Consider the following 15,321-nt stretch of genomic DNA (forward strand, 5'->3'; position numbering starts at 1 on the left):
AACAGTCGAGCCAACGCTGACTATCCGTGGAGCAATAGATGTAAATATTAGAAACCAGAGAGCCTTCCAGAGAGCCTTCCGCGATTTTGAGAGGATCAGAGGAGGAGACTTCTGCGATTTTGAGAGGAGCGATTTTGAGAGGAGCTCAGGAGCGAAAGACAGCCGCACCCCAAAACTTTCGAGACGGGAATGGGAGCGGATTGTTAGGGTTTTAACTAATATCCTATACATATATAATATTTATATAAGTTATAGTAAATTAGTAATATAATATTCTTAATATTTTTTTTATATATTATAATTTATAGGAACAATTTTTTAAAATATGATAATTTATTTTTTTTTAAAATTTAATTAATTATATTTTATAATATTTAATTTTATGAATATGTATTATGTATATTAATATATATTTGTTTTCGAGCTAATTCGAGCCGAACACGAGCGAACAAACTTTTGTTCGTGTTCAGCTCGTTTACATTTCGAGCTTGAAAATTTGTTCGTGTTCGGCTCGTTAGGCTTAACGAACGAGCCGAACACGAGCTGCTTAACGAGCCGAACACGAGCTGTTCGCGAACAACGAGCCAAATTGACAGCCCTAATTTGCACGTCACCTGGTGGTAATCTGTGTTTTGTCACCATCAGTTTATTATTATTATTATTACTATTTGTTTCCATGTTTATGGTTTTTTTAAGGTCTTTACTTATTTAATATTTACCATTCGTATACCTTGTTTTCTTAATGTCAGGATGTCTTATTCACATGATTACGAACTCTTTAAGCGGATTGATGACCCTTCTGGAAAGGAAAAATATGTTATTATAGCCAGATTTCCTCTAAGGCCAACAATTGAAGAAATTAATGATGCATTTGAAGGAAAAATAAGGTATTTCAGCTTAGGAACAATAGAAGCTATGCTTCATTTGCTTTAGTTTCTGTCTTTGATTAAATCTTTTGATTTGTTCTTAAAGCAGAAGAAGCAAAGAAAAATGGGCATCAGGACTATGGTATGAGCACATCATTGAACTTATTTTTGCGCCTATAAAGTTAAAATTTAAGTAGATTACGTAAATCTTTTCTTTTCTTTAGGTCCTTCTTTGGTTAATGCCAGATTGAAGAGGCTTATCTTTGAAGAGGATTATCTCACAATTATGAATGAAATCTCTGGGACGAAGGTGCGTCCAGACTATGTCCTGCATCAGAAATACCTTGTCTTTTATTTCTTTAGTGAATCAACAGTAATTTTATTACATAACATTAGTCTATTTCCGTTTGCATTTGACCTGACAACATGGAGTCACAACTCTATTATAAACTGTTATGTTTATTTATTGGGATCAGAAAAAATCTTTGACGTGGCAAAAGATAATGTTAAATTGAGAAATGGCACACTCTATCCAAATTTTGCCAAAGAGGATATCATTTTATTATGTTAGCATTTATGTTGATGTAGCAGTTTTCAGCTTGAAAATCTCATATTGTCTTATCATCATCGTTGAATCTAGATTTGTCCAGGAGATATGCCCAAGGAATAGAGCATTTGAACCAAGGGAAAAGAATGGAAAACAGAGGGAGAGGAGTGCACAGTGACTTATCTACTTTGTCTAGATTTTTTCCAGGAGATATGCCCTTTTTTTATACTCGAATATTTTAGGTATATGAGAGAAAGGAGCGGGCCCCAAATCTCTTACATGAAAAAATCTCCCTATTTATAATAGAGGGAGTGAAATAAGGGAAAATTATATTTTCAACCCCCCTTTAATGAGGCTTGTATAGATTATTCTAGGAATTATACCTTTGTTAGCTCAGAGTCTTGCTATCCTTTGGCTCGGTCGTCTGGTCCGACGAGATAAGACGATTTGTGTTGTTGGTTGGCTAGATGGATGGGGTTCATTGGCCAGTTGACCTTTCAGGCAGGGACGGCCGGCTGGATTTCTGAAGATAGTCGACAAGATTGATCCGATCAGTTAATATTTGTCGACCAGATGCATTTGTTCAGTCGTCAATCCTCAGTTCTAATCGGGTGAATTCCCGTTGGCTGAGTAAAACTTGGGCCCTCGAGCAGAGGGTGTCATTTGGGTGTTTATCGTTGAGTTGGTTTCGATGATCTCTGGCGAGCGTAAACCGATCTATCCTCTGAGCTGCCAGATCATTTTTTTGGCAGGCTCACCTTTGCCTCATCATTCTTTCTTAGGCCGTAAGATTGCCTTGAGATTCGTGCTGACACATTTTTGTGTACATATATATTTTTTTGATTATTTTGTTTCTTGAAAGTTATGCAGCGATAAAAACAAGAAAATTTAATGCAAAAAAGTGAGCAGTATCGATGATTACTTAATAATACAATAATTGAAGTTTCCTTAAATTTCATGCTCGTTTTTTCTTAGGCCGTAAGATTGCCTTGAGATTCGTGCAGGCATAGTTTTGTGTACATATATATTTTTCTGATTATTTTGTTTCTTGAAAATTATGCTGCGATAAAAACAAGAAAATTTAATGCAAAAAAGTAAGCAGTATCCATGATTTCTTAATGATACAATAATTGAACTCTCCTTAAATTTCATGCTCGTGATTCCTACAAATAGGGAGTAAGGGAAGCGTTTTCTTCTTCTTCCCTTGATTTTCTTGATTCTGATCTGTCTGAATTCCAATCAGCAACATGGTAAACGAGCCTTTCTAAAGACAAAAAGTACAATAAACCTGCCTATCAAAGGACCTTCAAGGATACGAGGTCAGAAACTGAATCCCACCTAGAGGGTGATCGGAGGTCAAAGGCATTGTTGGGTTTACTCACCTTAATCCCAACTAAGAGTAAACCCAACAGGCGTTGGTGAAGAGGAGAAAGGGATTCGATCGGTCACCCCCATGAGAAAGTGCAGGCGGAGGAAGGTGGTCGTCTGAAGGAATGGAAGGTCAATTCGTATGCTCTTTCTCAGACTCTAGTGCCACCGTCTAAGGGAGTACTGCAAGAAACGGTTGGTGTTTTGTCACCGCACGGGGCGCCAGATGTGGCTGCTGAGGCAATCGTGCGAAAGGTTGTTGGTTCCTTGTAGTCGCCGATCTCCCTCTACCAGCTGAAAGATAGAGGACTGGAGTGGAAGGTGTCTCTTTACAACGTTGAAATTGGACTAGATCATGGGCATGGAGGGCGTGCTTTCCTTGGATAAAGTTTCTCTTTTTCTGAAGCATTCTTTATATTATCTTTTGATGCAACCGACTCAATCACCAGAGTGGTGATCTTTGACTACCCTTCAGTGGAGGCGGGCATTGCTCTAGTTGCCAAGATTTCAATGGACCGAGGGTCTGTCAACGGTGCTCCGCGCCAAGCCGAGGCTGGGAGTAGCAGCTTGATCCCCCAAAGGAGGTCCAAGTGGATGTAGCTTGTAGACCAGAATCTCTCGGCTCGATGTAACGTCGACTGCGCAAAATAGAAGTTTGGTTCATTTGAGTGGCTAGTTTTCCTTAGGCCAGCGAGATGCGCTTGTTGATTGAGTGAGTAAATAAGCCGGAGATGTTGGAGGAAGAGGTGGCCATGATTCGTGCTTGGGAGGTTGCACTTTATGAGGAAGTACCAACCTTTCAGGTAGAGTTCTTGGCCGTTTGGGAGGCTTATTTAGCCGCCCTGATTCAAGCTTAAATAGATAGAGTAGATAAGTTTAGATTAGGCGATGAACTTTTGTATAAGTGACTGTTTCAGTGAGGTGATGTCTCGGTTGGAACAGCTGCCGATAGTCTTATAAAGTATTTTTTAGAGTAGGCACCTTGTGGTTGATGTGAATAATTTTATTATGAAATGAATTTTAAATTCTCTATCTTGATTTGTGTCTTTGATATGACTCCCTTTCCTCGGTTTGAATGGCAAATGACATTGTTCCCTTGCGACGGTTCGATTTTTTTTCCTTCATAAATAAGACTGAAGGTGTAGGAACCCTCGCGCGACTTCTGTTTTCTGTAGTTCTCTTTGTCAGTTCTTTCTCTCGGTTGCTTCTTTCTTCAACTCGGTTATCATGGCACCCAAGTATTCCCAAGAGTTCTTCGGCTCCATCCTGGCCGGAGAAGTATCCACTTTGTCAACACGCCAAGTGGAGTTGCTCCAGGAGTCTTGTGTGTATGGCAAGTCGGTGGTCTTGCAGGCGATCGAAAATGCTGACCGAGTGACCGAAAATTATGACAAAGTTTTGGTTTTCTACCTGAACCAGTTCAAGTTTTGATTGAGATTGCTTTTTTGCCAGAAGTTGCGGGCCGTTCTTAGCCGCTGAGGTATCATCCTCGTGTAGATCATGTCCAATTCTATCTCAACCATAATGATGTTTGTTATTTTCCTCTGGTGGTTGGCTATCCCGTGGTCGATCAACCTCTTCTCCGACTTCAACTTCATGATTGGTCAGGATGGCTATACGGTGTTCTTGATGGGCTCTAGATTCCGGCTTGAGGGACTTGTGAACAAGATTAAGGATTGGAGGCTGAGGTTTCTTGTTGGTTCCTGGCGAGGAGGCTGTGGGATCAATGTCTGACTTGGTACAATTGCTTCTAAGAAGATCAAGTTCCTACCGGGATCCCTGAAGATGTACGGAGACATGATCGAGAGTCAAGAGTTGTCTTTGCACCAACACCTGAACTCCTACATTCTGAACCAGGTTCTGTGGCTGTCAAAGTTCGATGACATGATTGATGAGTTGTTGGAGGCCTCCGATGCTTTGGAGGCAAAGCAGAAGGAGGAAGTTGTTGCGAAAGGGGCCAAAAAAAGTCGATGGCGTGGGTCCGCTCACTGGCGGCTGCTTCTCCTTGACTGTCAATGTCGTAGGCTCCTGTCAAATCTCACACAAAAGGCAAGAAGCTCATTATTTTTATTTCAAAATTTGCTAGTCATTTTGCATTTCCATTGGAGAGTTGTTGCTAACCGAGTGGAAGGTTTCCTTGGCAGGTGCTGGGACTTCCAGAGTTCGTCGGGAAGGCTCCTCCAAGACATCGTGTTTCTTTCAGTTGAGCATGGGGGAAAAGGAGGCGTCTCCGACCAGAGTGATAGAAGTAGCCAAGCCGCTCGACATCTCTTCCTTGACATCAGGTCAAGAGGCGAGGCGAGTCGGCTGTAACCCATTTCTTTCTCATATTCTTATACTAAGGCCAATGACAAGGCAGAGTCTGGTCACCAACAAGAAGCCACTCTCCACCTGGAGGGAAACCTCCTGCTAAGGGCGTCTGCCCGCCGCCTCCTCTGCCAAAGCATAAGGCTCTCCTCCGAGTTGGATTCCTTCCATCGAGGACACTAATGTTTGGTCGACCTCTGTCGAGTGCTTTGCCATGGTGGACATTGAGATGGACTGGTTTATGGAGACGCCCGTGGCGGCGAACTACCAGTGTCTTCTCGCAGAGATAGTTCGATCTGACTCGTTCGAGGAACCACTGACTAGGCTTGGTGGTTGTCGGCCGTTTTAATTTTGATCTTGAAAAATACAGGAAAAATATGAAAATAGTTTTAATATGAATATGATTTTTGAAAGTAACATTTTGATTCAAAAATAGGTGAGACATTTTGAATAGTTTGGGCGACTAAGCACGATACCACAAATAATACACTTATCCCGAAGAAGAAACACATCACCTGTAGTAGACTCAATCACCTAAACTAAAGAATTTGTGACATCCATTTGGTCTGCGAAATATTTTATATAAGGCCAACAAGTTTCTCTACCTAATATAAAGATTAGATAGAGTTTATTTTACCTGGGTTCCTAGTTCACAGGTTCCAAGTTCTCTATAGAGTCAAACCCCTATAGTTAATTACATCTTAAATGACCGTGGTCACTTAAAAAAACTCTCGATTATTATCAGTGGTTTTGCCTTTAAGATTTCAAAGTTTAGGTTTCCAAGATTGGACATGGGAAAATCAAATGGGAGTGGCTCAAACAGGAACAATTATTTGCAGGAATCCAAAGGAATGAAGAGTAGGGGATATCACAGATTCAGGGAAAACCCCGATGACTTCCCAACTATCCTACTGTTTAGCTTTATATCTTTGAAATGATGTTATTTAATATTTAATCCTGCAATTTATTTAGAATTTAGGACTTATATTTGTACGATATCTGATCGTGCAAATAGCCTAAAAATATAGGAGGATTTATATAGGAGGATTATAGGAGGATTTACATCGTGTCGTACAGTAACCTCGGAATCCTAAAGTGTTAGGACTTATAATTGCAAAACCAGGGTTGTGCAAAAGACTAAAGGTGATAAATGAGGGTTTACGCTGCATTAGGCAAACTACCTCGAAATCCTATTGGTTGTTATTTGAACTAAAGAGAGTGATAGGGTTGTGCATTTAGTTTTGTTGCCGCTCTTCTGAATATCCTCGTCGTGTTGCCCACGGTGTTTGCTCGAAGCTCCTCGCTGTAGCACCTCCAGGTTTGTTGTTAATCCTATATATAACCACTAGGTTTTCCTATACTAAGGTATAGTGTGTATCAAAACAAATAGAACATGTGATATAAAAGAAGAAAAAAATAATATTACATGCTTGGAGAATAGTATGACAGGCTAGTAGAACAATATACATGCCAGGAAAACAATATTACATGCTAGGAAAACAGTATAACAGGCTAGGAGAATAATATAACATGCTTTGAAATAAAATGCTGTAATGTAAATTAAACCTATATATTTGAGAGGACACAATTCTTTTTTTTTTAGATTTAAACTTAGCTAGTATGTGTTGTGTAAACAGGAGAAAACACGACCTGAAAAACTCGGGAAAACCGAGAAATCGTAGGAAAAAGTTAAGGCAAGAATTTAATTATTTGATTTAATTAAATCATTCATGAACCACAACCTAGTGCACCCTCGTGTCTAGTGTCTTAATTAACTTATGAACTAGGATCAGATGTCTGGCTTCTTAGGTTCATTTGAAAATTAGGATGATGAATTCTCTCAGAGTGTGCTCCCAAGACCTAAGAAGCCTACACTTTTGGCAAAAAGGTTATGAAATGTGCTTCAATCCTAATTAAAACAATTGGGCTTAAGTTTATTCAAAGCTTAAGGGACCTAAATGCAAGTCTACTGATCTTTCAATCTATGCTCCTAATCGTCATTTAAACTCTTCCTTTCTTCCAACTCTCAACTATTCTTACAATTACAATTTCATCTTTCTTATGCAAAAGGAATGGTGAATGGTTTGCTATCCTATCTCCTCTTTAGGTTTCTATCATCTCAGCAGACTAAATTTCATTTTTAATTTTCTCCCCCTTTCTCTTTTCTTCATATTTTTCTTTAAGACCATGAATCATTTCCGAAAATAATTAAATCGAAAATTCTCATTTTTAAATTGACCGTTAAAAAAAAAAGAAAACAAAACAAACGAAAAGAGGTCAATCAACTTTTAAAACAAAGTCAAATCGGTAAAGCTTAAAACGAAATCGTATGTGCATCTGCCTAAAGGCGTTTAAAACTCGTTAAGAAAAACCGAATCAATCTCAAAAAGGGGTTTAAGAGCCTCAAAATGTAATTTAAACTTTCACGAATAAAGCTTCAGAATGTGGCGAATAAAACTTTAAAAATGTAACCCAAACATATTGGTAGAAAGTGCTCCAATTACGGCTCACCCAATCAATGAATCAACCTTCACAGCAAATGTGAAAATTCACCACATTAAGATTTGCGGTCAGGGACAATGAAGGGGAAAACTAATCCCAAACCAAACATTTTCAATCATAAAAGAACTAAAGAAGAAGGCCAACATCCATATGAGCTGAAAAACAAATCATAATTTAGGCTAAATTAAGTCCAATACATATGGAAAACAGAGAAATATATTCAGTTTTTATCCAGCTCCAAAGAGCCTAAACCGAGCCTCAACAAATGGGAAAACACGTAGCAATAATAGGGAATGAACATAGAGCCTCAAATCAATATTCCACCTATCATGCATTTTAGATTTCGTAAATAAAGTCCCCAATAATTTCAGATTTTTGCAAATAAACAACATAAGGATTTCAGATTTTTGCAAGTGAACATCAATGTTTTCAAACTTTATAAACTAAATAAAGAAACTCTCAGATTTTTGCAAAGTGACTAAAGCATAGCTTTCAGATTTTCTTTCAAGTAACAAGAACACTAAATGATTCTAGATTTTGCAAAGAAATCATCAAATCATTTCAGATTTTCACAAATTAGCCACCCAAAGATTTCAGATTTTGCAAATATGCCACCCAAAGATTTTAAATTTTGCAAATACACCACCCAAATATTTCAGGTTTTGCAAACATAAGTATCAAAGCTATTAATCTTTGCAAATAAAATAACAAAGTCCTTTAGATTTCATGAATTGAAACAACATTGAACAGTAAAGTGTTCCCTCCCCCCACTAATAGGCTAAATAACCATAGTTGTAATTATGGCTCAACATTGCATCATTAGAAAAACCGGCAGACGGAATTCCAAGTTCTGTTTTGGTAAACAAATGAAAGTATGAGGGTGAAGGTAAGATCAGATGTCACATCCCAAATGTATTATATAAATAGTCCATACCCACTTAATCAACATTTGCTATCCACAAATTCTGCATTAGCTAAACCTCATATTGCTGTAATTTATTAGCAATAACAACGACCAAAATTCCAATCTTGACTGAAAACATGCTCAAGATAGGATTAGCATTAAGACCAAGATCAAAAATGCAATATTTTATCCATTCATATCAAACGTAGTTCTCCGGAAAAGCATACCAGTTAAACCAAAGTGTATGGATCAACCAACAAAGCTAACTAAAGCTATAGAAGAACTGTCAATTGAATTTAATGCTCAGAGTTATAAAATGACATGGCCGACAACAATAAAAAAAATGAAATGACCATCATACTCTTTATCATCCATCTCAAAAAAGATATAAACTAAAATTTCAAGGATAAATACAGGAAGTGGCAGCCATAACATGCTCTATTTTAATATTTTCATGGACTATTTCATGCTTAAGTTTCATAACAAGCTCAAATCTTGCTTCCACATGTGATAGGAAATATTTTATGACATCCGAAATAGTGCAAAATAGAGGAGAGGAAAAAAATACCTCTTTTCAGCAGATTTAAAGCAAAGCACTAAAAATAAACTGAAGAAAACACCCACAGAAATCCTTCCTGAAAGCTTCACGTAAATAGCCCCCACGGTTTTCTAGTTCCCAGTTCGACAACCCCAAGCCACAAGGTCTTCGAACAACAGAGAGGAAGAAAATCTCCTCTCGAACAGCAAAGAAGAGCAAATCCGTTTTCTAACAGTGAGGAAGAAAGAAAGAAAATGGTAAGTTCCTCTAAAAAAACTTTCCTCTCTCAAAGCCCTCTCTTTTCTTTTTTTTTACCCCAAAAACTAAACTCTACAGGAAGCCAATAGGCACAGAAAAGAAAAGAGAATGACACTTGTTTGCTGCCCTAGCCAACAAATCGAGAAGGAGGAAGGAATCAACACCGTAAATGAGGAGAACGTATAGCCTCGAGAAGGAGAAGGGTCGGACACGAGGCAAAGACCAACAGATGAGCCGCTCGGTAGAGCAGAGCTCGAGAAGGTGAGCGCTGGGGAAGAAGAATGTCGCGTGGTGGGGGCTAGGGCACGGGCGAGGAGCGGGACAAGCCGCGAGATCGAGCAGCTCGAACGAGGGTTTAGATGTGCGATGGAAAGGGTAAAATAGGAATTAGGGTTATAATTTTAATAATATAAGTGAGAAAATGTAATATAAAAAAAATATTTAATATCTCTTAAAAATAAAAATTAATTCGTATTTTTTTATTTGTGCATCATAATACAATAAAAATGGATGTCCTTTTTGGGTAATTCTGACGTTCCGGACGAGATGGCGCGGTCCGTTTCGCCACCGGAAGTCGTTTTGACGAATTCATCAATTTGCGTGATATTTTTGCTCGTGCTGAAATAATGGAAATATGGGTGTCCTTTCCTATTAAAATTAGTGTCTCGGACGCGTTGGCGCAGTCCATTTTGTCGTCGGAGGTCATCCGGAGAAATTCGCATTTTCACCCGTCCTTTAAGTTCAATTGAAGTCCAACCTCATGCAATTTTGTGAATTTTGTGCATTTGGTGTGTGTATATGATGATAAAGTCGTGAGGAGGTTTTCCTAGGGCTTGAAATCCTATTGAAAACTTCTCCTTGAGTCTTCACACAATGGCCCTTAACCGCTCGTCCATAAGAAAATGGTTTTGAGACCATAAATGCTAGACATCACAGGAAAATAGGAAGTGTCTGGAATTTCTAAAATGGTGGGTCCCAATTCTAGTTTTCTAAGATAATCAATAGGAACTCCTAGAGCTAGATCTTAGGATCTTAAGAAAAAGAGTAATGACCTCAAAATGAGGTCAACAGATGGACCCCCAATAGTTTGGGTGTGCTGACCAAGCACACCGCGCGTATTAGTGTTAACCGAATAGATCAACAAACCAAGGAATGTTTAAGAAGACCGATCAAAGGTCGAACTTGATATGAAATTGAATTTGAGTTGGGTTTTCAATCGGGAACCCACAACTCGAGAAAGATTTTGTGAATGCATGAGTTGGGTCTTCCGCTGGAGAGTTAACAAGCAAATTTTGAATCATCAAGTTTCGAGGAAACAATATTTCAGCTGGGGATATGTGAATGATTTCCAAATTATTGAATTTCAGGTATTTTGAAAGATGGGAATCAGAAATTGGGTACCGACCCCTGCAATGATAGTTGAATTTTGAAAGATTGTGATAGGAGGGACTCCTAAAGCAACGCAGTATCAAATGTTGTGATCCTTGACCTCTAAAGTTGATATTATATGAAAACATATCACTACATTGGGAAGGAATGCTCAGGGACTCACATCCAACCCAAGAGGTAGCAGAAAAGATGAGATTGAGAAGGAAAGCGCAGGAATTTACATCCAACTCAAGAGCCGATCAAGGGGAATCAGAATTTGGGTATTTTCCCCGAAGTGAGAATTGAAATTATTCCAAAATATGCAGAGTGCTGAGTGCTGAGTGCTGAGAAAGGATATGATTGAAATTATCCCAAATATGTTGAGTGCTGATTACTGAGAAAGGATTAGGATTAATACTATCCTAAATATGTTGAGTGTTGAGTGCTGAGAAAGGATAAGGATTAAACCTATTACAAATATGCTGAGAAAGAATAGGACTAGGCCTATTCCAAATGTGCTGAGTGTTGAGTGCTGAGAAATGATTAGGATTGAACCTATTACAAATATGCTGAGAAAGAATAGGACTAAGTCTATTCCAAATGTGCTGAGTGCTGAGTGCTGAGAAAAGATTAGGATTTAACCTATTACAAATATGCAGAGAAAGACTAGAACTAAGTTTATTCCAAATGTGCTGAGTGTTGAGTGCTGAGAAAGGACTAGGATTGAACCTATCCCAAATAAGCTGAGAAAGAATAGAAATAAGTCTATTCCAAATGTGTTGAGTGCTGAGTGCTGAGGCGACTTGGAGACTTGTGAAATTGTAAAATTGCGGAGATTTATGAAGATTGTAAAATTGTTGAGAATTTGCAGAGATTTGTGAATGCAGAAATTGTCAAAATTTTTAGAGATTTGTAGATGATTTGTTGGGATTGTGGATGCAGGGATTTGCGGAGGTTTGTGAAATTCTTATGGAACTTTTGAAATTTAGAAGAGTTGTAAAAAATGTATGTAGGAATTTATGCAGTGTGAAATTTTGCTGAAATGTCTGTGCAGAAATTTGCAGTGTTGACATTGAATTTTGTGAAAGTTTTATGTGAAATTTGTGAAAATTTATGCAGTGTGGAGAATGTCTGTAGAAGTTTGTGAAGTGCGGAGAAACTATACCAGTTTGGACAACCGTCAGGGATATTACATCTGAACTAGATATAGTAAAAAAAATGACAACCGTCAAGGAAATTATGTCAAATCCCAGGAAAAAGGTTGGTCACATTGGGAAAGGGGGCTCAAATCAATCCCAAGAGGTGAACAAGAGAATCAGCTTGAGAAGGAATGTCAGAGATTCACATCCAACCTCAAAGCTGATCGAAGAATTATCCCTGTGGGAAGAGATGCGGCTCTATATTTGTAGAACCAGCCAAACCTCATACGCACTAGACAAGAGTCTGAGAAGAGTGTGGTTCTATAAAGCCAGCTAACCTCTTCCACAGGAGGAAGAGGACCCAGTTTTAGATAAGTGCAGGACAAGTGTAGCGTCTGTGTTTTCTAAGAACGGTGTATTGTCTTTGAAACTCTGGGATGCATAGTACTTATCGAGGTACCATCCGTTGACTGGAGGCACTTTAAGGTACTTTCAGAATTATATTCTCTCAAGTACACATAAATATGTGCTAGTTCTAAGAACGTCACAGCTTGAGGGGCTGCAACCTCGTACCGTCGCTGTAGTAGATGTTATCATTTCTTCATCACTGATTTTGTGTAAATAATGTCCATGTTCTGAGGAATCGTCTTGACATTCTGGAATTGATGTCGAGGTTGAATCTTCTGGGCACTGAAAGATATGACTTCAGGGTAAAATTTCATTAATTGTTAATAACATAGCCTTTTGTTTTAGTTCTTTCTTTCCGGGTCTAAGCAAATCTCAGAAATTTTGCTCATGTGATTACAACATTTTTCATCTCTCAAGGATATTTCTGAGCCAATTAATAGCCGACCAAAAGACAAGATCACTGAGCCTTTTTCTGAATATAATATCAAAAGAATTTCCTTAAGAGAACATTTCAAGTCTCATTAATTAGGGGAAACCCGAACACTAATTTTTTATTATATATCCACCTCAAGCTTCTTCTCATGGAGACTTTTCTTTTCTTCTTTTTTTATTCTCATTTCTTCTTTTTCTTATTGAGAATTACTATATATGGTAGAGCATGATTTAAAGATTTTGAATGTCTGAATTCAGTCACCAATTTTTGATTATATGCTCACCTCAAGCTTTTTCTCAGGGGATTGTTCACATTTTTTTTGCTCCTTATGTTTTCTGAGAATTGCTATATCTGGTGGGACATATGTTAAAGTTTTTGAATGTTCAAACTTTCCTAACTAATAATCCTCAAATATTTCTTAAGACGAATTCTGAGATATTATAAATCGTTCGAAAGTCAAAACCCAGTCAAGTGGCAGAAAATTAAAAAGCTCGTGATATCCTTAATCGACTACTCGTATTATAATCACTCTATTTTATTCTGAAATCAACTTAGGACCCAATCCAAAATTTTTAAAGTGGATGACTTAGTTATTAGGGCATTAATTTTATTTTTTCCCAAAAATCATAGCTATTTATCAAACTATTGGAATTTTATCACGAAGCACCCATTTTCGAACTTCTGTTGAGCTTTGAACGCTTTGCTATCTGTGCTTTCCAAATATTGAATAGTTCTTAAAAACAACTTCTTTCTTTATTTTATTGCGGTGGGAGAGAAGGGATAGTCAAACATTGATACCATCAACATCTCTTTCGATAACAAAAGTAGTGCAATAGTAATCAAAAGAAGCTACATCCCTCGAAAGCTGCATCGGAGTTAATCAGAATATTGGGATCGACCGAAATCATATTGACAAAACCTTTTTCAGGTTGTTTTCAAATACTCTTTCGGGATCACTATGCTTCTATTATTGAAGTTTTTCTCGAGCCACTCTCTGAAACTGATACAACACTCTATGGTGTGACCAAGCATTCTGTGATAAGGGCAATATCTAGGGTGATTCTTCTTATAGACCTCATTTGGTTTCTTCGGCTCTGGCAACCTGAACTCGGGTTTCTTGATTAAATTTCTGAACATCTTTCCCAATGCCTCATCTTTGAAGGAGTAGAACTGCTCAATCAATTCATCATAGTCGGACCCTGTCCCATATCCGTGCTGTAGGATCTTTGCTGAACTGTCGCTGACCATAATGTTGATTAATTTGTTGATTTTGCTGGGAACGCTATTGATTATTGTGTTGCGGACGTTGGTAACTCTGCTGAGGTTGTTCAACTTTAATATGAATTGGCTGCTTACCTCTGTCCATTGTCGACACTGTCCTAGTTTTCTTTTCAAATGTCTTCATCGGCTTTGACTTCTCATTCTTTTCATAAATCCAAATTTAACCTCTTCTTGCAGACCTGCAACTTTGCTTAGCAACTTTTCAAATGTTCTGATAGTGAATCTTTTAAGCATGAAAGTGACTGGACCATGTATGCTTTTGAGCAGAATTCCACTTGCATGTTGTTCTTGTAACTGTGGGTCGCACTTCATGCTTAGGTTCCTCCATGGCAGAATGTAGTAGACTAATGTCTCATTTGGTTTTTGGCGCTCGACCACAAGATCACCGATGGTGATATGGTGTTGAGCTCCAGCAAACCTCTTGATAAATAAGTCTTCTAGTTTTACGAAAGTCTTAACTGAATCATTAGGCAATTCGACGTACCAATCAAAGGCAACCCCGAAAGACTATTCACGAACTGACGACAGAGCAATGCATCACTACCCCCCGCGTTGCAAGAACTTGCCCGGAAGTGTGCAATATGTTGACGAGGGTTTCCTGTTCCATCAAATATTTTAAAAGTTGGCGACATAAACCCCTTTGGATATTGAACCAAATCGAACTCTTCTGGATACGGTCTTCCTCTTAAAACTGACGATCCTCCTTTGGATTGAGCTAAAGTCTTTTGTATCTGTGCTTCCACTATTTGTTGGATGTTCTTTTCTGGTACTAAAATCTGAATTGGTTCCTTTGTTTGTGGATTGTTTCTGCTAAACGGGCCAGGTTCGTTTCTTCTTTCTGAAACAGACACAACCTCCGCTCGATTCACTTCTGGGGAAATAGTTAATGGAGATTGTGGTTGACTTTACAGTGTAGCGACGGCAGTCATCGTCTCCTCCAACTTTTTCACCATCTCAGCCACTTGCTCATCTCGTATTTGAATCTCCCTTCGCAATTCATCATGGGTGCTCGCCTCTACAGGCTGCAGAGCATCACGTGATGATGAAGAGGTTTGGGTTTCAACAATTAGAATGTCTGCATACCTTTCTTCCACACTATCCATCAAACTAAAATCTTCACTTTCATCATTCTTTCGTTGCTCCTTTGAGAGCTCTACAATATCAAGTCTAAGTTTCTTTTGTGTTCTTTCAATTGAGTTTCCTTTAATCACTTTAAGATCAACTGGTGGACCCTTGCGGACTTCTGTACTTGTGTTAGATTCTGGTGTGACAACTTCTATTTTGGACTTGGGCACTTTCTTGGGGTGAGAGCTTCTTGCACTTGCTGATGGCACCTGACTAGCGCCCTTAGGTCTCCAAACCTTCCCTTGAAGTACTGATGACCGGAGACGGGGTGTCTCGT

General features: G+C 38.5%; 1 protein-coding gene across 5 annotated transcripts in view; it reads left to right on the top strand.

The window, feature by feature from the left end:
* Positions 1–15,321, top strand: part of LOC110026793 (adenylate kinase 5, chloroplastic-like) — a 139,729-nt gene that overhangs the window by 94,461 nt on the left and 29,947 nt on the right. For 3 of the 5 annotated variants that reach the window (XM_020727926.1, XM_020727925.1, XM_020727929.1), the window contains 3 exons: positions 750–887; positions 973–1,008; positions 1,091–1,176. The exons of 1 other annotated variant lie outside the window; for it this stretch is intronic. In XM_020727926.1, the coding sequence (XP_020583585.1) occupies positions 750–887; positions 973–1,008; positions 1,091–1,106 (190 nt within the window). In that variant the 3' untranslated portion in view covers positions 1,107–1,176. Of the gene's footprint in view, positions 1–749; positions 888–972; positions 1,009–1,090; positions 1,177–15,321 lie in introns of those variants that run through there. One more of the 5 variants, XM_020727927.1, reaches the window with a different exon arrangement.

The sequence above is a fragment of the Phalaenopsis equestris genome, unplaced genomic scaffold (assembly GCF_001263595.1).
Source record: "Phalaenopsis equestris unplaced genomic scaffold, ASM126359v1 Scaffold000401, whole genome shotgun sequence".
In the NCBI taxonomy this organism is placed as follows: domain Eukaryota; kingdom Viridiplantae; phylum Streptophyta; class Magnoliopsida; order Asparagales; family Orchidaceae; genus Phalaenopsis; species Phalaenopsis equestris.